The 27405-nt window shown below is 41.4% G+C and overlaps 1 protein-coding gene across 5 annotated transcripts in view; it reads right to left on the bottom strand.

Annotated features, from left to right (window-relative positions):
- Window positions 1–2018: 2018 nt before the first annotated feature.
- gria3b (glutamate receptor, ionotropic, AMPA 3b) overlaps window positions 2019–27405 on the bottom strand; it is a 92645-nt gene continuing 67258 nt past the window's right edge. The window contains exons 8-16 of one of the 5 annotated variants that reach the window (XM_022196227.2): window positions 27103–27207; window positions 25005–25109; window positions 22863–23069; window positions 19767–20140; window positions 19036–19234; window positions 10793–11040; window positions 6985–7099; window positions 5272–5519; window positions 2019–3809 (exon numbers count right to left, since the gene is read on the bottom strand). In XM_022196227.2, the coding sequence (XP_022051919.1) occupies window positions 5274–5519; window positions 6985–7099; window positions 10793–11040; window positions 19036–19234; window positions 19767–20140; window positions 22863–23069; window positions 25005–25109; window positions 27103–27207 (1599 nt within the window). In that variant the 3' untranslated portion in view covers window positions 2019–3809; window positions 5272–5273. Of the gene's footprint in view, window positions 3810–5271; window positions 5520–6980; window positions 10001–10792; window positions 11041–19035; window positions 19235–19766; window positions 20141–22862; window positions 23070–25004; window positions 25110–27102; window positions 27208–27405 lie in introns of those variants that run through there. The other 4 variants (XM_022196237.2, XR_007944744.1, XM_022196252.2 and 1 more) reach the window with 4 other exon arrangements.

Raw genomic sequence — 27405 nt, 5'->3', positions numbered from 1 at the left:
AATGCTGCTAATACTGTTTTCATGTCTCGTGTCAGTGGTGCCCCAGAGGCCCCACATGTGATCTCCATGTGTTATCTCTCTATGTCTCTGTTGTCTTTTGCATTCATTAAAATGTGCTTCAAAGAGCTTAACGAAAGCGAACAAGATTTTGGTAACGCTCAAAGAATCAGATGTATGAAAAAAACCACAAAGAGCAAAGCGCAGAAGTAGCTGCACTTGAAAGAAAATGTAAAAAGAAAAGAAAGTGCTTCATTTATTACAATGACTTTGAACTGTTCCGTTAAATAATAGGGCAGATGTTGGGGAAGCTGATCAGCGTCAGCTGAACTTGTCAAGTGCAGGTCTCTTCAGGTGCACTTGAAGATGGCTGAACAGCTAAAGTGGAGAAAAGAGGGAAATGGAACAACTGGCTTGGAATCTGATTTATTCATTGTGTCCTTGAAGAGAGAGATAGGGTGAAAGACTGCAGTGCGCTGCGAAGTGAGGGAGCTATTGAACCAGAAAGCTTTTTTTTTCTACAGCAGTAATCAAAGTATCCTCCCTGTGACACGTCCTCCTTCAGCCTTTTGAGTTTTCTCTCTCATTCTTTCTCACGCACATACTCTTTCTCTTCATCTCTCACGCAGACACGCACATATAACCTTCTTCCCAGTAGTGACAGAGCTCATGTTAGATCAGATTAACTTTCACGGCCACAGGCCCAAAAAGGCGGCGAGCACAAGCAGCCAGCCTCCAGTCGCAGAGTTCGACACAAGAAGCATGCGACGACACAGTGGGGCGTGATTAGGTGTCCTCTGGTGGAAGGAAATGTGCTCTCCTGCTCCTGTGATTAGATTAACAGTTCCTTTTCCTCGTGTCACTCTCTGAATGAAAGGCCTCATCCTAATTGCTTGTTGCCCCCTTGTTTTTCTCCTACTCTCGCATGACAAACGCTGCCACTGTCACCCTCCTTGATAGGTGAGTAAACTAATTCCAGAAAACAGTCTCATGAGCATCATGTACTGCAGTGCGGTGCCATCCTTGCACACCACTCCCCCACGTTGTCTTATTTCTATTTGGAAGCAGTCCAGGCATAAGAAAAGACAAGAAAAAACACAACAAAAGGAGAGGCAGTGAAGCAAAGGAAGAACAAAAAAGCAATATCCTTTCATGCTTTGTCAGAAATGGGTTGTTTGGATCGTAGAGTAGCGCCTCGTACAGCCCAAGTCTGTTCCACAGGACTGGTGCAGTGAATAAATCCTGAATCATAGTGTCTGCATCCAAAAATGAAGGAAGGAAAAAAAAACACTCTGGTGTTTTGCCATGTTTGTTGGATTTGTTATTTGAGCTGTGGCAGGCTGGATCTCGGGAAGGAGGAATTCATTTTACCATACAATGCAGACCCAGAGACCAGAAAAATGACACAGACTGGGCAATCTAGTGAGCATTGTGCGAGCTGACTGTATATGTGAGAATTTGCACTGTGGGAACAAGCAGGCTTTAAATGATTAACTGTCCCTTTGCTGGATTTACTTAAGCAATTCCTGACGAAAACATCCTCCTCAAAATGTAGTTTTGAGGCTTGGAAACTTGTGATGGAATGGAAAAAGGACATGGCGTGTGTGCGCAGTATGCTTTGTAAGCAGTTGGTGGTTATATTAATGCATTATTGATTATGTCACAAAAGATCTCATGAAGAGAGCGAGGGAGAGAAAGATCACATGGCAGATGAAGCTGTCAATGCAGCCCTCAATCAGGGGATGCATGGCAGGAGAGCGAGAGTGAAGCAGAGGGTGCTCGCTATTGATCCGAAACATGCACACACACTTCCACAGACTAACGGCTCAATATGGGACTATTATAGGAAAAACTCCTCGCTTTGTGTGTCTGTCTGCAGGGGGCTGGTGTTCCATCGGCACCATGCTTGACTTACAGCATACGTCTAACCTGAGCTGAGCTCCGGTTTCCCTCAAAACCTTCTTTTGTGTTTCATTCAGGTGAAAATAGTGTTGTGAAAGAACATTAACTCAGACACAGGACCCTTTCTGTACATTTTATTTACAAAATGTATTAAAATTCTCTGTACAGCGCCTCACTAATGAGGTTCAGCAAATTATGCATGCATCTTTTGCTCTTTTGTACCCACTACAATGCCTGGCGATTTTTGTTTTAGCAGAAGGTGAGACGTACAAAAAAGAAAAGGAGTTTAGAAAAAAAAAAAGAAGAAAATCTGAACAGAATTACCAGGGCTGGATTTCTAGCATCAACCTAAGTTCAGTTTGTGAGTAGCAGAGCTCGTCAAGCATCAGTGATTTCACATGCAATTTCTTAGAAAAAAAATAACCGAAAGGGAGAAAAACCAATCTTTCATCATGTAACATAAATAATTCTCAGTTATCTAAATGTACACGTCTTTCTCGACTTGCTCGTTCTTTTTCTTCACATTATCGGCTTATTTTTTTTAAATATAAAACTATCTGCCCATAGTTTCAGGTGATTAGATAAGTATCTTCCTAAATCCTATGGAATCACAGTCTTTTTGAAAGAAAGTAAATATTACAGCAATATGGAAATGTGCTAAGCTTCAGGTCTCTCCCTGGTATAACCTTGTATAAATCTATTTTCGGTTGTATTCATATATTTTTCATTTTCATTTACTAAGTGAAGTCACCAAACACTGTAATGCTCTTTAAAGAAAATCAAATTAAAAGCGAACCACAGCTCATTGTAAAATGTGCAGTTGTTAAAGAAAATGGTAAGGTAATCCAAAATACTACAGTTTAAAAGCCATTACTGTTATCCTTTAACTGGATTGCAGTTAATCTACAATTGAATTACCCTTTTTGTTTGGTTTTACCTTGATGTACAGAAGACTTGAATGACTCTAGACTTCAGGGAAAGACTGTTCGGAGCAGCAAATCTTAGCAAGTCAGTGCTCCTTTGATATTTTACAAACTGTAAATCACAAACAGATTTTCTTTACTCAGTCATGAATACTTTTGCTTTACACACTCGTCCTACAAAACACACTCTTGGCAGTATTGGAAGTGCGAATTATGACCTGGTTCTGTAGTGCGTGAAAGCCAAACCAGATCATCTTCTCATCTTCAGGAGTCCCATTAAACCTTCAGAAGACAGTGGCAGCAGCACCAGAGTTTAGAGTACAAACAACGCACGTCATTGTTTTGGGCTGAATGGCGTTTCACTCCAGTAAGGTCAATCTATCTTTTAAAACAGGTAGAAGGTCACTAGGAGTGACTTACAGCAGTATAAAAGCTATTGTCTAATAACCAGTGTCTTACAGTGCACTGAGTAGATCTAATAAAATAATTTGAACACATAGAACCAGTGAAAATCTGGCAGCAGAAGGATGAAGGGTAACCCGATCATATTGATTACAAGAAACCAATTAGACACTTGTCATGTAAGATTTGTCGTCTTTCTGGCACTTCAAAATGTGCTTAGGGTTGCAAATGATGGCTTTAGTTCTCTCATTCATGTTAAATCTACTATATATATATATATATATATATATATATATACATACATATATATATCACTGCACCATTCTTCTGTTTTGTATGGATTTTCAAGCAAAAAGCAATATCATTGTGAATGAGTTGCATTGATAGGACTCAGAGTTCCATAAGGCACTGAGAGGAGGGAACCATGTCGGCTCTTCCCATGACCAGTCCAGTCGTGTCGTCATTGCAGATTATCGTGCTGTGTCTGCCCCAGAGGATTTGGCTTGAAGCTCAATCCCCGCGATCCTGTGCCTTTCATAGATGTTTAGTCACAGTTGTAAGGGACCATGTAAATGTTTCCTAAACCTGTCAACATACAGAGCAGAAGCAAGCACAGAAAGATAGTTTTTTTTAAACTGTAAATTTATCTGATTTCGAAAATATACATCTGCCATCAGATGTAGATTACTGGACACAGTTTTCCCAACTCGGTCCTTTCCAATTCAAACCAGTCATACAAGCACAGAGATAAAACGCTACAAAAGTCGCTCATGTAAATAATCAGAATGTTCAATGAAAACTGTGTCTGTGGATTCAATCACTCAAATTAAGAATTATATTGAGAAAACATGTTCTCAAAGCATTTAAACTCTGTTGACATGTCAACACTCTGTGTTTACGGAGAACACACATGCAACTGATCTCTTCTAATACAAAACTAACATGTAACTGTGTATTTATCAGTGCGTGCTTCATTTGTTTCGTGCAGTTCTGTGGGAATGCTGTACTAATAATATAAACTGCTGTTATTTTGCGACTTTCCATTTGCCTCTAATGATCTTCTCAAGTGATCTTTCCCTGGAAGTGCTTATTTAATTTCTTTGGCAGAAGCCTAAGTAGAAATAATATCTATTCCAACAGTTCACAGTTTGTTCTGTGGATTACTAAGAATGATTTAGTCTGTTTTTGGTGAAACAGCATATGACAGAAGTTTTTTAAACAATGGATTCAATGACACATTCGTAATGAACATGGAGAATTATCACACAACTGCAAATTTCTTCAGCTCTACGGAGCGTTTTAGCATCTTTTGGGTTCGTTTCTTTTTTCAACCTGCAAATCAATGCTTTCAATGAAAGCATGCAACCATTTTCAGCCAGAGTAGCTTCTTGAAATGCTTCCACTGTACCAAGTTAATCAAGTGAATAATTTAGCATTTAAAGAAACAGTTTTGTCCCTCCGGAGAGGATTGAGAACAAAACTGAGCTAAAAAGATGTACAAGTTTCAGTCTCATGTTCCTTCAGCTATTAAAACAAACTCCAAATGAATAAAGATGTTTTATGCTCCATTTCTAATATGTTCTGCTGCTCTAGTAAGTGGAATACTATTTAGAGATTAGTGGAAAAATATGTTTTAAAATCTGAGAGAATAAATCCTATAAATGTTACATTGCAGCCCCAGCTTTATACATTTCTAAGTGATGTATTGTTACACAGAACAAACATATGAAAGGTGTTATATATTCTCTGTTTGCTGCTCAGACAAAAAAGAAGAAAGCACACTTTTAACTTGCAAAGTCCATGCAGCCTGAAACACTATCCATGGAACTATATGTTACAAGGCATAAACAATGTCTCAAGAGTTTTATATTTGAGTGGGCATGCGTGTTCTCTCGTGTCCAACATGACAAGCATAAACAATTTCACAGCCGCAGCACTGCAGCAAACACACAACTGAATAATGTACTCTGTGTGATATGACAAGAACCTAAAAGATTAATCTCTCACCGCGCAGAGACCCTATGGACAGAGAAAACAGGCGACGTACCTTTAGATCTTAACGCTCTCTGTTCCGTACACGTTGTAGCCTTCTCTGTATGTGGCAAAGTTCTGGGTGTTGGTTGGGGGAGCCGGCTTAAAATTCTGGGCATTCTTGGCCAATTTCAGCCGTTTGGTTTCTTGTCGTGATTTATAACAGAACTCTATCAGAGCCACCATCATGGCCAGCCCCAGCCCTCCAACCAGAATATAGAAGACACCAGCCACATTGCTTAGGCTGAGAGCACTTGTCTTGTCCTGGGGGAAAGTGAATAACATAGTTAAGAGTTTTGCAGTGGAGCAAGGGCAGCAGCAGCAGCAGCAGCAGCACAAAATGCAGCCTGTATCCTTCAAACTGAGCCTTCTGTAGCCTTGTCTCGACTCAACAGTAAATGTGATTTAGTAGTAAATTATCCTACTCCATCTTACTGATGCTACTACTGGAATATTATGGATGCTAACAGCTACAAGCAACACAAATTAAACGTAATGAGGAGCTAAGGCTATAATTTCGACTGAACTGATTTTCCTGTAAGTGTCAAATTTATAAGGAACTTCAGACTACCATAGTCAAACCATTCTCCACTAAGGAGAAAGAAGCCTTAACTCTAAATGAACTATCTGCTGGTGAATGTAGAGCTTTTCCTGTCCTGCGCTACAGATATGTAAAAAATCGTTTCTGCTCTTGACCATGTAAGGAAGCTGGTCAGTATCGCATAGGTCGACAGCTCTGAGAATCCCTGTCTTTTCAATCCTCTTAGCGACATGTACGTATAACTCTCATGGCAACACTGTCATACAGTACAGTCAAATTCATAATAGATGAATGATAGCTCAATTAAAGTTAAAAAAAACACTAAATATCAAACCATTTTGCTGCTGCTTACCTACCAAACATATTCCTTAAAAATTTGTTCATTAGAGTTTTACTATTTGCAGTTTAACCCTATGAGCTTGGAGGTACCGTCGAGCTATCTAGCAACCCTAACCTATAATCTGAGGCTTAGACTGTATCTCAGAGGGTTAAATAGTGGGTTTATTACATTCCTCAACTTCTTGTACTGCACAAACAAAGCCTCTAACCTCATCTCAAAGCAGCCACAAGACTGAAGGACGCCCTACGGCGCTCTCGCCGCTTAGAGAAGCAGAATTTGCGTAAATCATCACAATGAGAGGCTTTGCTTGTTCATCACACCACAGGAGGCCAAAGAATCTAATAGACACATCTCGATGCAAACTAGTAACAACACAAATAAATCAAATTTTCATTAACAGTTTGGTAAATAGAAACAGCAGCATAATGGTCAAAGTATCATGAATGTCAAGAATGAAAATGAGCAAAAATAGCATTTATCAACAACTGTTAACTGCTGTGATTCAGTTAAAATAGTGTATCTGAAAGGCACTTAAGTAATTTCCCCACAGTATTACCATTACAGTTTTCACAAAAAAAGAGAGTTTCTACATTTTGTATTGTATCAAAAAGTGTCTCAGTTCCATGGCATAAAAGAAAAAAAAAGTGAATTTGGGGAATCAGTGCCTTGGGTTAAAGCCACATTTAAACTGCGTTACAGCTTGTGGCAGAAAAACTGAAAAAAAGAAAAATTATGTGTAGCAAATAAACAAAATGCATACTAGAGATGTTAGAGAAGTCTTGTCTTGCATATGAACAGTACGTCAAAATGCAATTTGGAATCAGTACAAAAGACCTGCAGCGACTGACCTTACTTCCAGAGTCCTTGGTTCCACATTCACCCTTATCGTACCACCATTTGTTTTTCAGCTTGTCTAAGATGCCTTGTTCACTGAGTTTCAATACTGCAAGGTTTACAGGAGTTCTTCACGTGGGAAATAACATAAATAACATTATATTATGTTATTTTATGTTATTCAACTTTTAAACTACTACATACTTTACAAAGCGATAAAGCAGGGCACCTGGCTATGTCAACATCACAAAGAGCAGGCATTCTACCTATTACCTTTATAACCCCTAGTCTAAAGCCAGGACCTACCCGTATCGCTTTGAGTAATCGGCAGACGCTGTTAACAGGGCGACACGCAGGTACTGACAGTACGATCTGCAAGTCTATGAAGGCCAAAAGTATCAAGGTGTATTGGTTTGGGGGGCAGGTAGTCACAGAGGGTTTCTGTACAGCATTTAACAAATTCATTCCAATAGGAGCTTTGTCTTAACAAACAGGAAACTCTTCCTTTTCATGTACAATGTTAGTTTAGTCCTGTGATGGCTGAAACTACTGTCACTGCAATGCCAATAGTCAATTCTGGAGGTATTACAACCAATTTCAGATTCAAGTAACTATGCCCAAAAGTGAAAGCTTAATTAATTCTTACACGTTCTATCCTGACATATCGCTAAGAGAACCTTATCTTCCAATTATGCCAGATTAGTGTCTGATGATTGTGTCCCAAGCAAACTGCACAGAGCTGCAGGACTAAGCTGAAAAGTATCAGCCGAATAATTCATCTCACATTTGCCTGTAGCTGCATAATCTAATATTTGACACAGCTCTCTCTTGCTGTTTGATATCTCTAGAAGTTATATCATGACGTATAATATTGTATGTCAACATAAATTAGCATAATTTTCTATTGCGCTAAATTACTTCAGGCAAGAAACAATTGCAAAGCTCGACGAAGATCACATTTGGTAGTAGTAATATAAGAGTGGATCATTTGTGGTTTAAGTCAGTCTCTGTCAAAGTGAAAAGCAAATTGGAAGCAAAGAAAAATAGTGTATCAATAAATGAGTGACCTGACTATTCCCTGGGAACAATGTCCCCCTAGGGGATCCATGCAATGCATAATGCACTGATAGAAGATTATACCACTGTATATTCCTCATAGCCAATCTGGAGAGGCGGACTGTGAAGACCAGACCATTGTCTTGGCTTGGAGAGACATTGATTAACAATGCAATTACCCTGTAACATGCTCTCTGTCTGAAACTCAATCTGGGCTGCACTGTGTTGTGCCCGAGGGCGACAAAGAGCGGCGTGAACTGTGTGTGAGTGGATGTGCATGCAGCTGCGCGCATGATTACGCGCATCTCCCGATGTCATTGGATCGTGGAGTTGTGAGGAGGACTGTGCCAAGCGATTCACTGTTTGGAACACTGCGCTCCAGGCCGCTTTATTCCACCTAATCGGGCCTTCCCACTGAGTCCTGGAGAGCCAAAACAAGCCAGGAAACAGACAGATAGTACATACCTGTGCGTGATATTAGATCGATGGCGGAGACTGATGCTTTCAAATGCTCTGAGTAGCACAGGGAGATCTGTGACTTCACAACATAGCAATGTTAAGAATACATTGAAAAATGTGTACTTTGAACAGCTAAAAATTCTCTTCAGCAATGAAACCCCAGCATTTATCAATACTTTTTTTGATATGTGCCATATATAGCCTCCAGTGGGGATGCTCAGCTGTTTATTGTGGTCCAAACCATGAGTGTAATGACACAATCTTCAGTCAACGGGACCTTGCAGATTGTCTGGAAATGTAGCCATTTACCTGACACACATCACCACATGTGTGCTGACAGCATCATTTGTCATTAAATTGACCTGCATTGTAAAGAATGTATTGCTACTGCCTCATATGTAATTTGTGAAAATAGCACAATGCCTAATGGCACATAATCTAAGCAGCATTACACCAAGTTGTCATGGTTGAGTGGGGTTTCACACTTTGCACCATTAGCTGCCATAATAGAAAAATCATTCATCATTTGAGCACAAAGAAGGATGGAAAGATCTGACGGTCAGGAGGGTCACAGCTGGGTTAGTAATTGTTGAACTGAGGAAGGAATTGCATGTAGTAAATCAAACCACAGGTGGTTTATCAGATCACACATTCAAAAAGAAAACCACAAGTCTTTTGTTTAATTAGAATTCTCACGTTTGCCTGCAATGCTTAGTCCCCTCAAGACGCCGCTGTTCCCCTTGCTTTCCTGTCGGCCTCGGCTGAGCAGCTATTTTGAGGTTTTTTGCCATTAAGTAGAATTGGCTTTTAAGCTCATAGGTTCTGGGCCAGTGTCGTGGATGTCAGGCAGCTGTGCGGTGAAGTACTGCAAAGCCATATTTTAAAGGATTAGCAAGCCTCACCTTCATAATAGAAGTCTGGAGGTTTTGGCCTTTTCAGTGCAATGTCACCGACAAACTCTCTTTATGAATTACACCTGCGAGATTTCATCAGCTGGCTTGATAAAACTTTAATATCTACGTGATCTGCCCTGCACATGTGTAAGTGTCTGTAAGCAGCTCAACCTCGCACAACTGCAGGGCAGGCAAATTTAGCTGGTATGTTTTATTGAGATGTTGTCAAACAGAAAGAAAACTTCTATCCTGACTCTCATTTGTACTGTTTTTGTGTCCGTTAATTTCTACAAGTACTTTTTTTCTTGTTGGATAAGCAAGAGCTCCGGAGTTTGATCTGAGCTGTTAAACCCTCTGGTCAAACATTTAATAAATTTGGTAATCTGCCTCGGGGCAGCAGCAGGTTGGTTGGGGCGGACAGTTGGTTTGGTTATGGTTGGGTAGTCGTAACAGCCTTGCCGATTACTCTGCACTATGGTACCCGATTGTGGTGACATCGAGGCTGACCTTGGAGTCACCTCCCCCGCTGCCGCACTCTCCCTTGTCGTACCACCATTTGTTTTTCAATTTGTCCAAGAGGCCTTGCTCATTCAGTTTTAAAACTGCCAGGTTAACAGCATTTCTTGAAACGATAAAACATAACTTGTAAGAAAATGCACAGGTCCGTGAGAAATCTAATGCAAAGTAATACTTGTATAGGCATCATAATAATAGGTAAATGGTAGTGAGACTACCACGGTCAAAGCAGGGGCTTATGCACAGAATGCTATCTGTTAATCAGAATGGTCTAGGAAAGGACAAATTGTTTAATAATTTAAGGAATACGGAGAGATAAGAAAAGGCTCATATAAGGTAGAGACAGTGTTAAATCTTGGAAAAGGTGGCATGAAGGGTTACGTAGTTTAGAACTGAAGTGTGCGGGATGGGGACACTTGTCATTGAGAAGAAAAGTAACAACAACAAACATCATGCAATTAACATTCGTCACAAGTGACAGCGCAGCTTTTAAAGGCTAAATTGAAAAACCATTGAACTGTTAAATTAAAAGTGACAACACAACAGTCAGGTAGGACAGCACACGGGACAGAAGGAGAGATCGAAGGAGAGAGAAAAGCAACAGTAAGAGAGACACAAATATGAAATGATTGTTAGCTTTAAACCTTATTATCTAGATTCGACTCCTCAACTATAAAACAGCAACTCTGAACACATTTATAGAAATACTGGAAAAATATTAGCATTAATGAACCTTTGTATCCAAGTGCATTGAGAAGCATACTACCGTTACCTCTGTGTCCAACCAAAAAAAAAAAAAAAAACAAGAAGAGGAAGAGAAGAGAATGACAACAGGGGACATCAGGGTAGGTGGAATACTATAACAACATGGGGGATATTGTTATATTATTCCACCCACCTTAATGCTGAGCCTTTGGGCGTCGCCACACCGTAGCCTTTCGAGTCGAGGTTCCCTCCCACTTTCATGGTGTCGCACGGCTTCCGCTGCTCGATGTACTCGTTCATGGTGGACTCGAGGAGAAAGGCGAACTTGCCCTTCGACTTTCGTACCCGGGCTACGCCATCGGGTGTGGTCTTAACAAACACTGAGGGTTCAGCGGATTTCATGTATGACCACATCTTCTCATACACTGCTATTTTGGATCGCTGTGCAGAGAAGAAAAGGAGAAGAGAAGCAGTTTAAGAAAACGTCCAAAAGTTGCGTGCGTGCGATGGATTTTGTTGAATTTTTGTGCTTAATGGTCGCACAGTTTAAACTGGCATTGTGAAGTATTTATAGACATCTTGGTTAAGTGGCTGTGTAATATCTTTAAATACTTCCAGGAAACATAGCTGAGGGACTTTTACGAGATCATGAAGTACAAGAATTTACAAAATCCATTTCTCTTCATCAGCATAAATGTACTCCTCAAAAATTTTGCAAATTCACTGAACCTAAATGAAGATTGGACATCACCTAAAGTAAGTAAAAAAACTGGCATTTGCGGATCAGATATGCAAAAACATCTTCAGTAATTCAACTCTGGTGACAGTGAATTGCAGGTAATGATCATTTCAAGTGAACAACTCGCAGAGGTTTTGGATTGGTTGACGGAAAATGCAGCCTGAGTGAAGTGAGCCTTGGTTTATGGCTCTAATCTAAACTTGTATTACAGTCATTCGCTTCAACAACACTGTTAATGAAATATCTCAACTGTGACTCGAAGGCGATGTGCAGAAGAAGCAGGAGATGTGAACAACAAGGCGACCCATCACAATGTGACAAAGATGAGCCTCTTCTCAGCGCCTGGGGTCAGGCTTAGCGAGCATGTAAAATCAGGGGAAGTTGGGCGCTATCTATAATAAGCATCAATTAAATTATTCAATGCCCCTGGATTTATTTTGGCATAGGCATTTCACACATCGTGGTGTGATCCCAGCCCAAGCAGTGATGAGCCGTAGTTCCCAAGTGGCACTGTGTGTACTGAAGACTGGATCTCACTTTATAAAATATGCCCTCTTTTAAGTAACGTCTGGAAAAAAAGCCAACGGGTTTGGCTCAATTAAAATATCTGCTGTCAACCAAAAGCTTTATGGGTATAACTGATGATACAGCAACATCTGATACGTTCCTGTGGCGTTTTTTTGGCTCATAAGGCCCCAAGTCATTAGTTTAGTAAAAGTCAATTAATTATAATGATGAGTCAATTAATTCAACAAGACCAAGAGTCTACAGGCACCGTAGTTTCTGGAGCTAAAAGACAATGCTAATGTGCAAAGATTTAGCAGGAATAATGAACCATTTTTACCTCGTTAGAAACCCCCCCCCAAAAAAAAAGTATTGGATGAATCTGTTGATGATGCTTTTTAGCTAAATTAGTTTAAAAAAATACCAAACACTTGCTGCTTCCACCTTCTCCAATGTTTTCTCCTTGGGTTTTTGAGCAAAAATGTAATAATTTCTCCACCATATCCTGATATTTTAGAGACTAAACATGCTTAATTAAGTGCAAATAATTGCTAGTTGTACTGCTCGTTAAAGGGTCATGCAGTCAATTAGGGACGCTACAAGAAAAGCAAAGATCATCTGTTGCTAAGCTCTTTATTTAAACTTGAATAACTGCACATACTGAGCTGTGTGGCTTTGTGTGTCCAAACATGGTCATCGGTGCACAGGCACACCATTGCCTCGGATTGGTAAAAGCCCCCTTAACGAGAGCATATCCATCTCTAATGCATTTCTATTAATAAACAAAAGCATTAACCTTGACCTAACGAAAGTGCTTTTCTGGCTTCATGTAATCATATACAATTTGTTTGCAGGCATCCGTCACAGTGCATCAGGCCAAGGGTGAGGATGAGATGAGACAGGAACATAACACAAATGGAAAAGTCTGCATGATAAATGTTCCACGCTCAGATGGAAAAAAAAAGACTCCAAGTTGGGGTGATAGCCATTCTATTTTTATGCAAATACAACGGGGGGTGGGCAATAGTCAGACTTAGATGTGATATTTGTGTTGACAGTCATGTTCAGTGTGTTCAGTTTGCATGTGACAGACATCATGAAAAGGACACGAGTTTTGGAGGACATTTCCCCAAAGACACAGGGCTCATCTGCTCAGCAGTGGGAAAGAAAGCTCCAGACGGCTCCTCGGATGAAGAGAAAAGAATAGATCTGGGCATTGATTACTAACGACAGAGTGTGCTGCCTCAGTGCTTTATGAAGTCAATTCATCAATATCAGAGCGGGGTAGAAGTGCGACCAAAACCTAAATAGGCCGATTCCACTGCAGCTAAAGTCACCAGTGACATGTTCGCGGCAGACATACAGAGGGAAAGAAAACAAGAAACAGTGAGAAAGCTCAGCAGGGAAAGAGAGATATTTGATTATTGACTGCTGGCGCACAAATGTGCATACCACAGAAACACAAACACACACACACACAGTATAACCGTATGAACACACCATTGTCATCTCCTTTAAAATGTAATCATTCACATTCTCATCTATGGCGGTCATTTAAAATTCAATTAAGGAATAATGACTGCAAAAGTCCATCATGAATGAACAGACAATTTGTTGAGCCATTTAATGCTGCCATAAATACAGCTTTCTACATGTGGCGCTCCTTCACACCATATAATGGCCCCGTTACAACATTCCGCTGTATTCCAAATGAGCTGCCTGCCAATTAACAGGGAGTGGCTGCACTTGATATCCATTGTGTAAAGCAAAAAGAAACATGGCTCTGTGTTGGACAACTTGCAAATGGAATCACCCTCCTCCTCTAAACGGCTTGAAAATTATACTAAAGCAATCACAATGCTGCTCTCTTCATAATGGAGCACCTAAATAGTCGGTCTCAGCCAGCCCTCCTACCTACGAGACGCTGGTTACATCATCTGTGTAGGTGTTCCTCTTACAAGTCTGTCTGAGCTTCCTGCCGTCTTGTAATAGTCATACAGACAAACTCGGGTCTGTTATTCAAACCTCCCGACTTAAAACAAGAAATAAAAAGGAACAAGACCTGCCGTGAGCGAGACGAGGTTAGAGGGAAAAACTGGTGAAACTGGTGATCCTTTTAGCCCTGCTTCAGTCTCCAGTAACTCCACAGGGAAATATCTGGCTGGTAACTGTTTTAGGACTGTGTCTGAGGGCAGATGTTATTTTTCCCAGCAGAAGTAAAGCGCTAATACTTAAACTGTAAGTGCAAATAAATGACTCATAAGGTAATAAATACTCCGTGTTGCACCACAAGGTTTAATTAATAGCCTATCCACACATGATGATATACAGTGGCCTGCATCATTTATGCTCCAACGGAAGTGGTGCTGTTGTTGCTGCTACCTGGGGGAAATCGTTCATGTTTTCGACATCACCTGTTTGTATTTGCTGGATCTAAAGTTTATGTTCTGTTGTGACAAAGGTGAAACTAAAGTGTGTTTCGACTCCCAGGGCAATTGTTTCATTAACAGTATGGAGTAGATGACATTATATTATATTCTTTATTCATATTTTTCTTATTGCAGCCTCATATATTGGAACTTATATCCGAGCCTCTTCCCCTGGAGGTCCTGCTTAGGAGAGCTGAAGCGAAATCTGAATTTTTGGGTTCTGTTACAGATGTAAGAAAACCTCATTTAAAATTCCACAATAACAATTAAAAAAACACAAAACAAAACAAAAAAAAACCCTCAGTACAAAGCATTTTCTCAACAGTATGCCCACTTCATGTGTCCAGATAACAACAGTGTTTTTTTTTCTTGAGAAATGGTGTAATAATATTGTTTATTAATAATTTATGTGTTTAGCTGCTTTTCTATTCTATAAGCCACTGTTGGGATAAACATCACAGCAAGAGAGGAGAGGAAAAATACACGAGCAAGTTGAAGGGACTGTGGTTAGTTTAAAACCTGTCAGTGATAACAGCAGGATAGAGAGGACTGAGGGCTGCAGAATGAATATTAAAAAAGACTTTAGAGGAGGGAGAGTGCTGTGATTTTTTTTTTTTCAATTTTAGTAAGTACTTGCCTCTCTTTTCTCACATTAGCTGTGCTATCAAAGTAAAAGTTGTTTAATTTTGTTAACATTACAAGGGTTGTAATTTATTATAGTAACTGCTGCAGCGGATGATGACTTATTTTCTTACAACATGGACAGAATGCCCCAGGAGCACTCTTAGTTTTTCCACAATCCTTAAATGAGATTGCAATGAGTTGCAGAAGCTGCTGGAACAAAGCCTAATTTGGATTTACATCACTCTTGTATTTATGTTGTTATCTGCAGTGGATTTACAAGAAGTCCCATAAAAGTTTTGATAGAAAACTTTAAAAGGAAACCCATTAGCGTTCATCAGCCACTGGCATCTATTTGTTTCCAACTGCCTTGGAAGACACAAGTACTACCGTCTTCCACTAAAACCGAGTACCCTGTAGGTTTATCTTTGCGGTCTAGAGATAAAATGCTTGTTGGCCTGAAAAAAGTCTCCAAAGTCCAACTGTGATGCAAGAAAGACAAGAGGGGTTTACATTTCTGTGTTTCCCAAGATCACTGGTGAATCTACCGTTTAGAGATTTTGTTGTTCCAGAATCTCCAACAATGTCATTAAAATGTCTGTGAAGAGACAAGTGATTAAAGTCCAAAGTCAAAGAAATTGACCCCTCTATTCTAAATAACCACTTAATCTGTATCGATTCGGCGCCACGCAGCATTTCCAGACCTCTGTCCACTGCCCTCCGAACTGCAGCCTGTTTTTTATTCTTCCTTTGGCATCTCAGGCTGCTTTCATTACAGCCTCTCCCACATACGCTCCGCTGCTTGTGTATCGAAAGGCCATCTCCAAACACCCACTACTACATTTCATTCGACTTTACTTCCCTTCCATTTTGTTTGTAGACCTCGCCACTTTCCCCCAATATCCTATATGCCGGGACTACCTGTATCTCAAGTATGCAGAGATGAAAGTTGAGGCTCTGGGGGTGTACTTTGTCATTGAAGTGCTACATGCTATACCCTGAATACCAATTGCTCGTCTTTGATGCTTCTTGCTGGACTCCAATAGCTCCTCTCGCGCCTGCTGTTGCTGCTCATCTAAAGTTCAACGAGGCCCTCTGAGGACAGTGCTTTTCCTCAGAGGTTACGCCTAGCTTGCATTAGTCACTTTTGTCAGCTTTCCCTTTTATGCAAACTGGCTCTAATCTTTATAGGAGCCTCCTCTTTGCTCTGCGCTGCATTGAAACACAAAGTGACAAGAGCTCAGGGAGTTGTGTTACAATGTGGTGCATATGATTGCAGGGCAACCTCAGGATTCCTTGTATAAATCTCCTCGCTGGCTCTTCTTAATGCAACCCTGCCCTAATGCAGGTCTGCTCTGCATAAAAAGCTACTTATTAAACATTGTATTGGACAATGCTGAAGCTACTGTGTCTGTGCCACAATAGCTGAGACGTGAAATTGATTTTCATGCTCAGTAAAATGCATTGGTGACTGCACTCAAGCTGTTGTTGCCTTCTCTACCACACCTGCAGATCAGTAAGATGCATGATGTTTGCCGTTGAGGCTTTGGGTGATGTATAATCTTTTGAGGAGAACAGAAAACAATGCTGTGGTCTCATTTCTCGATGCAATTATCATTCCTTCATTGTTACGCTGCTAAATGAGGTGCATGAAGGGACAGCCGTGCGGTTGTCTTTGATGGCCTCACCCTGGTCTTTACACATAATTAAACAGCCACATCAGCTCATTTTATCATCGCAGCCATTATCACGATCCAACTTCTTCTTCCATGTACGTTTTCAAAACGTAGCCATGCCAAGTCTTTTGATGGAACAAAACCTCATCAAGAGGATAAACATAGTCTCACTGGTACAACTCATCATTTTCTAATCATCCAAAACACAAATATTCAACTGACTTGCATGAAAAGATCCATGACAGGAATTAAAATGATGAAACAAACCACAATGGTGCAGCAGTGCATGACAGCTGCGCTGTTGGGGGAAGAGCAACACAAAGCTTGAAGCTATCCCGCATTGTCTCAAGGTAAAGCAACAGACAGGCTGGAGACAAGGCGAGAGAAGAAGGTGCCCAAACAAGCAGGGGAGTCTGGGGGACGAGGAGCCAAGATCGGGTAGAGAGGCGCTGCCAAACGCCTAGAGCCGTGCAGGCTTCCGCTGGGCACGTCAACGGGCTCCCAGGCCAGCTGTCCTAGTTGGTTGCGAGTAGCAGAATCAGAGCTTTCTTGGGGGATCTACCCTAGCACCACTCTCTTTGAAAATTCCTCCACAGATTCTCGACAGTCTCATCGCCAAATGAAGACACACACGGTGATGGGAATATTGTCCCTGTCAGGTAAAAAGCCGTATGTCTGAATTTCTTTGGAGCTCAGAAAAACTACACCACAGAAAAACAAGCTGAAAGTGGCTGTTTGGAAGTTCAGCATTACCAGCGATATTCATGTTTCTGTGTATATTATTATTTTTTTGCTTCAGAAAGCAAAAGTTTGTTGCAGGACTAAGTTTGTGCAGAGAGATCCTGAAAATCAACCAGGTGAAATCATGAAAAATTTAAGGCCAGCAGTGTCAGAGATGGTGACATATGTCTTGTTTGAAACATTGGACTTGATTTAAAATTTCCAGCTGGCTGACGCCGTATGGGTCTAATTAAGACTGAATGTATTTCCTGAAAACAGATCTGAAATAGAACTTGAACTCCTATTAATCAGTGTGTTTTTTCCTCGTCAGCCCTCTACAGCTTTAATTAAAAGTCCCCTGGAATAGCAGTTCACACATGTCATTTCCTATTTGAAGACTTCGGGATGTAACTAGGACGCTCATTACACAGAACACAGGAAAACCAACCGCTTCTCAGATTGTTCTAGCAGCAGACCTTTGGTGGCTCCATTGTCAGGCTTGAAACCTAATCTATAATTGGCATCCATCATGTCTGTGACACAAAGACATCATACTGTATATGCACCTGTGCAGCCTCTCCGATGAAAGGGAAAGTGATGACAGGCCTTGCAAGGTGTTCTATGGGGAATAAAGCAGCGCTGTCGAGCATGTCATGTGCCATGTTTCTGAGAATATACAACGCTATCTTCACAGCATACACATTTTTTATAAGCAGCCACGGAGAGTTTACAGACTTTAAACAAAAGGACTTTAAAATATCAAGCTCTGCAGACGCTATCTTGTCTCTCTTTGTCTGAGAAAACATGGATTTGATTCTGCATTTTGTTGTTGTGAGCAATTCAACCCAGGGGTAATACAAATGAAGTGCTCTTTCTGCCAACAGGCTGCAGCTGTGAAACATATGAATTGTTTCTCTCCTGCTGATGAGTAATGAGGGAGCGTAAGATAAAAGACTGTCATATTGCCTTTTCGTCATCGCAGGCAGAGTGCTGTTTCATTAATTCTTTTTCAGCATCGGACTGCCAGTGCAGCCGTGCCACGAGCTCAGACATCTATGGATTTCGCAGCAGAAGGTTGATCGTCTTACAGATATGCAGCGCTGCCTGACGCCTGCATACTGAGCATGTGTTTGCCTTTTGGACACTATTACACTTTCGCTTCAGATTTTACTTAATTTATGACTTAATTGCTGGGTTAGTCCCTCGTGCCGACAGACATATTGCTTATTCCATCTAAAATGTCTTTCAGACTGCTCTGTTTGACCTACAGGGCTCTTCTTCATCAGGCCCAATTTGCCAGCCACAGCCAGCTAGCTAATTATACTTCATGAACTGACCCTTCTGAGTTTCAGTCTGATGTGGGTGCTTTGATTAGCCTCCTGTTTTTATCACCTCTGAGTCTTCCATGTTGTTATCACGCTTTCTGCTGACAGCCCCGGTGCCTCAAGGTTGCACACTGCAGTACTGCTGCATAAATTTCACGTTCATGTCATCAGAGTTCAAGAATTGCTTCTCTGTCAACATGCCTCATTTAGAGCAATCTTGTGCAGGTCAAGAGTGCTGTGCTAAAGGTACAAAATGGAAGAGCTGCAAGGAGGAGTTGATCAAGGGCATTACACTGAGTAGCTTTTATGATTCAATACACCTGAGTGTGAAAAATTTAGCCCTTGTTATGAGTGATTTGAGCTAAATGAAAAGAAGGCAGCTACTGATTAGGCGGGTGAAACGGTTTTCTGACGCTACTCACCCTAAAGAACTCTTTTGTGGAGCCTGAGTCCAGCGTGCCGTATGCTATCTCTGTCTGCTTGGCCAGATCTTCGGCACTTTCTATAGGAGAGACCATTCTTTCCACAGTCAGGAAGGCAGCCAGGTTGGCTGTGTAGGAGGAGATGATGATGAGGGTGAAGAACCACCACACACCACCGACGATTCGGCCTGACAAAGACCTGAGAGAGGGGAGGAGGTTGATGACAGGGAAACACAGAATGTAATTACACAGTGACATGTGGCGGCGATCAACCCACTAAGATCTACCAGTTGTGTTTAATGTACGTAATTGCATCGGTCATCAGAATTTCCTTGTAAATTGCGCTGTGTAAATACTGCGTCAGCACTAAACCTGCACACATCCAAGGAAAGCGGCACGCGTTGTTTAAAATGTACTCTAGTGCGAGTCTTTAATTGACCGTGAAACAATCAGGGTCAAAGTTGATTTCTCAGCCGGAAGAAAGCATTCATGAAGTCAATTTGGTGCTGATAATTTAAGCGTGTCAGTTACACATATAATAGCTGCAGTACATTTAAATTGATCTTCACTTGGAATAATGAACACCTAAAGGAAAAGGACATGAAGCAAAGATATGTGCTGAGTAAAAAATGCATCTCATCCCTTGCAGTTAAAATTTCTTATTATTGTGCATTTTTTTTTGTCTGTTCTGCTTTGCTGTCCACTCCTGGTATCTACGGGAGCTGACCCACCTGGGGGAGATGTCACAGCCTTGCTGCATGAAGGCGCCCAGAGAGAACCAGAGGGAATTGAAGATGCCAAAGTCATTGGGAGGATCAGGGGGAGTCTGGGGGTCTTTGGTCTCATCCTGTTCCTCGAGGTTCCACTCATAAGGACTGAACCGACTGACCAGGAACAGTACCACGCTCACCCCAATATAGGCAAACACTATACACATCCAGATTTCATAGGCCAGCGGGTCCAGGAAGGAGAAAACACCAGGCTTGGACTTTTGCGGCTTCTTTATCATAATGGAGATGCCCAAGCTCATAAATGGCTTGGAAAAGTCTATCACCTCCTCTCGAACCAGAGTAATGGTGAGAGGTGCAACGGCTATATCTGCTCTCTGGAAACAGGGACATGCACAGCAAGCATTAGTCATGACCTGCATAAAGAAACAGGTCACTTCAAGTATATGTGTGAATGACTGGAGCTGCTTTCATCCCACAGTCACACACAACATTTTCAGAAATAAGCCACCAACTGCCCCATTTGAAGGCATGCTGAAAAAAATACGCACACACAGACACACACAGGAAAAGCAGAGCTGCATCTGCACATGACCTGATAAATTAGACAATAAAAATCAGAGTAGAACAGCAAAAGTCTGAATCATACACTAAAAAGCTGTTATATTCGGCTGAACAAAGGAGAAAAAAGCTCACAAGGGTAGCCCACCTGCTATTTCTTTTGGATCTGTAAACATTCTGGGAAAGTTCTTGTAATTTTTTATTTTTTTTAGCAGGAATTTTCCTTTTTAGTTCCCAGAATGTTCTTCTAAAGACCCTCTAAAAAGGTTCTTAAAACATCTTCCAAATGTTGAATTGAGAATATCCTGCCTTTGGTATCATATAACATTGTAGGAATGTTTTAAAGAACGTTGTCAACAGCAAAATCATCAGAATATTGCTGGCAGAATTTGTCAACATTTTAAATTGCGGTAAAAATTTTATTAAGACAAACTCTGTCTTCTGAGGCCTCGATGACATCTCGAAAACATTTTTTGAATGTTAATTTGAGAACATTCATCTTTTGCTATCATGTGACATAATCTGACAACGTCCCCCAAACATTCTCTGAATGTTAAAATGTTACCGTCTTAGTTAACTTTTGACCTCACAGGAACATAATTTGAAATGTTCAATATCCTCAAAACCTTTTTTGAACAACAGAGTCGAATGTTTTCTTTCAGACATTGTTAGAACTTGTAGATAATGTTAGCCAGTGTTGTTGAAACGTCCCCTGCTTGCTGGGAGTACAACACACTGAGAGAGGCAGCTTGGAAACAATCCACTGAGACAGAAGGGTATTTGAGTCATGTTTGACCAAATGAGGCACGGAGAGAAAAAGTTTTCAGTTTTTTAGAGCACGAAATTTCAGAAAGAGTTCTGCAGTAAAATGCTGAAATGAATTGTTTGCATTAAAACACAAGTGTTAAGCATGCGTGAGTTTAATAAAAAGTATTTAGCTTTAATTTTCAGAATCTAAATGAGGTTGCTGTTGTTGCACACTTCCTCACATGCCATTCAGTACGCTGGGTTTCCAAAACACAGCGTATTCTGGTTTGGCATTAGTTTTTTTTTTCCAAGCTGTTTCTCTTTATCTCCCTTCTTTGCTCTGCTGCTTCAATCACATTATGTTATCAAAACACATCCATGGAGGTGGTGCTGCCTTTTTAGAAATCACAATGGGTTTCTCTGTAAAAGCAGAAGAAAATAATTAATCACGTTAGACAGTGTTACTGCAGCTTGTGTGTGCGTGCCATTAATTAAATAACTGCTCTCTTCAAAGGAGCCACGACGTAAAAGACAATTCTTTGTATCGTGCCGTGTTGTCTTTTTATGTCCGAACTTAGAAAACATCGGATTGAAGCAGCGCGAGGCAGAAAAAGGTTTTTCTTACAAGGTCAGACGAGGAGCACAAATAGAGCCAATAAACATGACTGTTTTCTTTACCCTGTCAACACAACACTGTGACGGGCTATAACCATTTAATCCTTGTGCAGGCGTAAGCAGCACTCAATCAATGGCGAGGGAAACAAAGCAATAAAGACCAGCCTCGGGCCTAACCTTTAAAAGACAGCTAAAATCAAATTAATTTACTGGTCAAAAGGTCAAAATGTATGAAACTATTAGTCCCGGCCCACCTGCTGTAAAATTACAGGCCTGGAAAGGCTCGACAGCGATGTGATTGTGATATTTTTTTCCCCTTCCTTCTGCGGGGAGTGGACTTTTCCCATTTGAAAGATAATTTGGTGGCGATAGCACATCAAACCAGGCAATCTCTCAGGTTGATAGTTAGGAAATTGAACAGATGAGGAAGCCTAACCCTCATGCATTTTGTATTTGGCCCCTGCTCAACTATTGTGGCCTCGGAGAAAAGGCGAGCGGGTCGAGGAATGAGGAGGGAGGAGGGGGATAATTTTGGAATGCTCGAGGTGTTGCGAGAGCCGGAGCACTCTGTCAGATGTAAAACACGGCATGACCCTGCGCTAATGTGAGAGGTTCAACCTTTATGGAGCGCCACACATATGGATCTTGTTGCTTCGAACCGCAAACCACCATTTAGCTGTTGATTCTGAGGCAGATTTTCTCAGCTGTGAATTTACAATGTGGCGTATTCATCATACACATGAAACATTGAACATAATTACACAATCACTTCAAAGGCATACAATCTTTCATTCATCAAAGTGATTACAGTGTGTTTGCCATATGGACTCAGTGTTTTCATGTACCTACCTCTGTATTCTACTGCAAGAAAGAGAGAGAGAGAGAGCTTTCTAGGCTAAGCAAGGAGGATTAATTGCAATGAACAGCACTGAGAAATGATTTCATTTTCTCCATCTCAAGATGATCACCAACTCCCCCAATGCTTGAGGCTGCATTTGACAAATTCACTCACAGCTGAGCTTCCTGAGACAGCATCAGACTTTGAACTGGGCAAGAGCTGATGAGTTCACAACGAGTTGGTGATAACCTTAAGACAGAAAAATGAGATCTCCTCTCATGTTGAAGTTCCTTGCAAACTGTCATGTAATCAGCGAAATCGAGACTCCCAGTACTCACCCCATAGACCAGTTCACCCACCATCCCGTTCCACGCCTTGGTCTCAGGGTCTCGGGCTCCGTACTTTCCATCCATTACTATAGACAGTTTGTACTTAATTCCAACATGTTTGGCAATCTCAGTTGCTAAATCGACGCAGTAGCCTTCATATCTGTCATTCCCCTCCAGATGCATATAATTTTTCTTGTACATCACATAAGGAGCTTCCTGTTGATTCAAACACACGCTGGTTTATTCACTCCCATGCCCTTGCACAGATTTAGTTATACAGAAATATGCATACATGCACTCACATGTGTCCATGCACACACTCGCACACCCGCACGCGCCGTTTCATCATCATCATCATCATCATCATCATAATAATAATAATATTATAAGCTGCTATGAACACATCCATGCAGTCGTGCATACACAAATGATGCCCTGCGAATGCACAAATATGCACTGATAACAGTAGTGTGATCATGTGGTTGCACTGCTTTCATCAAGCTGTGGCAGCCAGCAGACACCAAGCCCAATAGAGCCAACCCGTTCAGAGCCCAAGGCTGCAACTTCAGCATTATCAAAGAGGGTTAGTGGTGAGGGTAGAACAGAGGTTCATTTTCCATTTTAGTAGGAGAAAACAAAACAGAGAAAGTTTTTCGTTTCTGTTAGAGAACACAGAAGGCCGGAACATGTTTATATAGGGCTCAGAATCATTGGTAGGCAAGGTGTGGGTCAGCTCAGAGGTGGGTGGGGATGGGAATGGGGATGGGTTCATAAGTAAATGCCAGTGACAGGAGAGGGATCAGAGAGTGCCCATACTATCTCAACATATTCAAGCACATTGCACCAATGCGCAGTTAAAGGCTGTTTCATTCCAAAAAAATAAAATTAAATTAATATTAAAAAAATAAATAAATAAATAAAATAAAACAGAATGAGCTGTAAATTGCTATCTGGAGAAATGCAAAAAATAAAAAATACTCCATGAAATAAAATACTTATATCAGGAGAGCAGGAGCGTGCTAGTGTTCCTCTCCCTTTCAAAACGCTGGTGCAGCTTGTCTTTTCTCTTACTGAGCACATCATCATTATCAAACAATAGGACTGCTCAGGAGAGCAGGCATTGTCATTACAGCCACACACAATTAGAGTGCAAGTAGGAGAGCAATGGCTTGTTTGTTCTGTGCTGAACGTATCCCCTCACCTCGGATCCAGTGTGTATTTCCCTCTAGTTAACACGTGTTTACCTCCTGACTGTATTTCTCATCAAGAGATGTTAAATGTTTCCTCTTGCTATCGAGTGTTGTTGGTTTGTGGCTGGGAATACAAATGAAAATCTAGCCTCGCATAAGTTCCAAAGATGCTTATCGCTCTCCAAACATTTTTCTTTATCATTTTGAAATGTTTGTTTACAGAGAATGAAGTACTGCATCAGGTAATTATACTGCCATTATACAGTCAGTAAAAGCATTTGCCATGGAAGCCGTCCAATAAGCCTGAAACATTTAGTTGAGTAAATACAGTTAAAAGAAAAATAAATCTAAACATGTAGTTTGTTTGTCATACTTTGGTCTGGGAAGATGCCTAGGAAAAGATCCTCTTCTAAAGCTTGGACAGCAAGTTATGTATACTTCAACACAGAACACATGGAGGAGCAATACAAAATAGATTGGAGAGGCGATAACAAGGAAGAATGTCGCACCTTCATATCCCACTCCAATGCTGTTTATTTTGCTTTGCCCGGCTTTAGAAAACCATTGCAGTATCATTCTTAGTCATTCTGCGGCCAGTCTATCCCAAGTGTCATTGAACATTTACTTGATGAGGACAGACAGGTCTACTTACGTATGCGTTTGTATGCTTTTTGTAATTGATGGAGTCAACCATTATCATTTATACCATTATTGTGATGTCACTGCTACGACAGGCCACTGAAGTATGGAAAATCAAAATGCTTTGACACCCACACGGATACAGTTGAAACACTCCCCCGCTTCGGAACGACTGTTTCAACGTGTAGTGAGTGGATGGAAAGCAACACAAAAAAGATGTGGTTCTACCCGCCCAGGACAGAATGTATCACTCATTGGAATCAACACCATGACCTTGAGTGGCAGAATACGTGACACATTTAAAACTGCATGGAAAGTGTACCATAATAGTAGTGACCACAATCGTTCGGTTTTCCACTGAGGAGTCGTTGGAGACCTGCGGGTCCATAATATTTACAAATCGCGAGTACTCGTTCCAGTACCCGATCTGCAAAGAGAAAACAGCGGTTAGTGATGCGCCCCACACCCGATGACAACTTATAAGTAAGCATATAGAAAGGACACGTGGAAGTATTACTGGGAGCTGCAGCAATGCAGTGCTCATTAAAACAATACTGCATTTCCCAGAGGCCTGCTGCCTCTGCTGTGAAGTTCAAGAGTACTAAAACACAGCAGGCAAACAGAAGTCTCCCACTAAACTAAACACAGAGTAGACAGTTTATATTTCTACATTCAACATGCAGTTAAGCATCGTGATTGCAAATATACACTCGGTTTTTATGATCTGCTCCAGTTCAAATAGCCAAATGTGCAGGAACTGAATTGCTGCCGTGCAATATACTACGAGCATATGGCAGACAACTTCAATCCTTCCCACCGTCAGGATCCCAGGTTTTATAGTAAATAATTGATATTGGGGCCTGTGAACTGCATACACATTTAATGATTTAGCATAATATTCCAGTGGCTCCTGACTTTCCTCCCGACACAATCCTACCGTTGCAGTTGCTCTGCATTCTGCTGTACAGATGCTCAAGTCAAACCAATGTCAAGTGTTTGTTTGCCCGTCTAAAATAATGGCTGCTCTGGCTCACGATGAAACGTGTTGCATATGTTGTTGCCAACAGTCTAACTGTTGCTGGCGAGGATTTTCCCCTTCACATCTGGTCCGCATTTTTTTTTTTTTTTGTCTCAGATCTTTCAGTGTTTGGGACAAACAGGTGTACGGCAGTGCAGCGAGTTCAAGCGCCAAGTGGAGGCGCTAGAAAGCAGCAAACTTCGAAAAGTTGTGGATGTGTTTAGCACACTTGCCACACTAGGGGAGAGCTTTTAAATGTTCATTCCCTGCTCTTGTCCGATATTGATATTTGAAGAGAGCAGCTCGGGGGACGAGGCTGCAGGAACCCGTGTCATGGAGTGCTGCTCCGGAGGCAACGTCCTGATCTCACCCCAAACAGCTAGGACAGATATCAGCCCATACATCACCGGTGACAGCCACAGCTAAGAACCTTCATCCTCTAACTGTCAGTGGGGTGACTGGGGCTCCAGGTCCTGACAAAGTGCTGCCTGGCTTGTCTCATCTTCCCCCGCTCCCTCACACTTTCTCTCCCTCCCGCTGACCTCCTTTCTCCCACTCACTCTCCATCCCTCTCCCTGCTCTCTCCTCCTCTGTTTGGATGTGCTGTGAGGGCTATGCATTGCTAATTGAAGTGTGGGCTTTAGAAGCCTGGGAGGCAGGCGGAATAATCACGCACCATATCAGAATGAGCCCACACTTATCCAGCTAACGAGAAATTCACAGCTGTCTCTTGGAACTCGGTGAGGTTATGAAATAAAACCAGAGGTCATCATATGGTACTGGTTATAATGTGAATGTACCTCTGGGAATTACCATTTTGAAGAGGAGCCAGAGGAATTCTTGGATCCCCTTTACAGTAATTGGTTATTTGAATGGTAATTACTGTCAGGAGAGGACCCAAAATCATATCTGCACTATCCCACGGCAACGAAATAGTCTTTTATCATTCTTCTGATAGGACAGCTTCAGCTATCAGATTGCAGGCTGCCCATGATTTGTGGGGCTTGTAATGCTTGGCATACCTCATCAGGGCTGCTACCTAACAGAGGTAGAGAGAGGCAATCAGCATTGCTCTGTGCTGTCCTTTCAGCCCTGCTGGTCCCACATGACTGCAAAAGCTCTCTGTGATTTAATAAACAGAGGTTTGTCTCTAAAAGCTTTAAGGCAATAGTTCTGGGATTCCCAAATGTGCGGTCAACATCCATTTCATTTTGCTTTTTAGTAGACATGATAAAGAAATCATTCAAAATTAATTGTTGGCAGAATTCCACAATTTTGACAAGCAGATTGTGACGCGTGCCAGCTGTCAAGTACGTCTTGATGAAGACCGTGAGTTTTTTGATCAGCTCTGGGTTTGACAGTTGATGGATGAAAGCTGAAAGAGGTCACCGAGCTGCCTTACCTTCCTCGGCCCACCTGTTTTCATCTCATAAACATCTATGGTGTAATTGGTCCTGCGGCCGTAGTTGTCAAACTGGATGTTCCCGGTCATGCCCAGCACTTGGACCTTATGGACAGACAGACAGACAGAAAGTGTAATAGCCATCACTCTGCATATATAGCTGGTCTTAAGGTGCTCGTGTCCACGGAGCTGCTGGAGTGCAGGCAGTCTGTTAATCAAATGATGAACTGGATACGCTTTAATAAAAGATGTAGTTTTATGGTAATGAGGGCCTGGATTTGAGTGAGCTCTGTGCAGAGATAT

This window comes from Acanthochromis polyacanthus, chromosome 10, assembly GCF_021347895.1.
Source record: "Acanthochromis polyacanthus isolate Apoly-LR-REF ecotype Palm Island chromosome 10, KAUST_Apoly_ChrSc, whole genome shotgun sequence".
In the NCBI taxonomy this organism is placed as follows: Eukaryota; Metazoa; Chordata; class Actinopteri; family Pomacentridae; genus Acanthochromis; species Acanthochromis polyacanthus.
The sequence above is the reverse complement of the archived record's forward strand: the minus strand, read 5'-3'. Positions and strand labels throughout refer to the sequence as shown.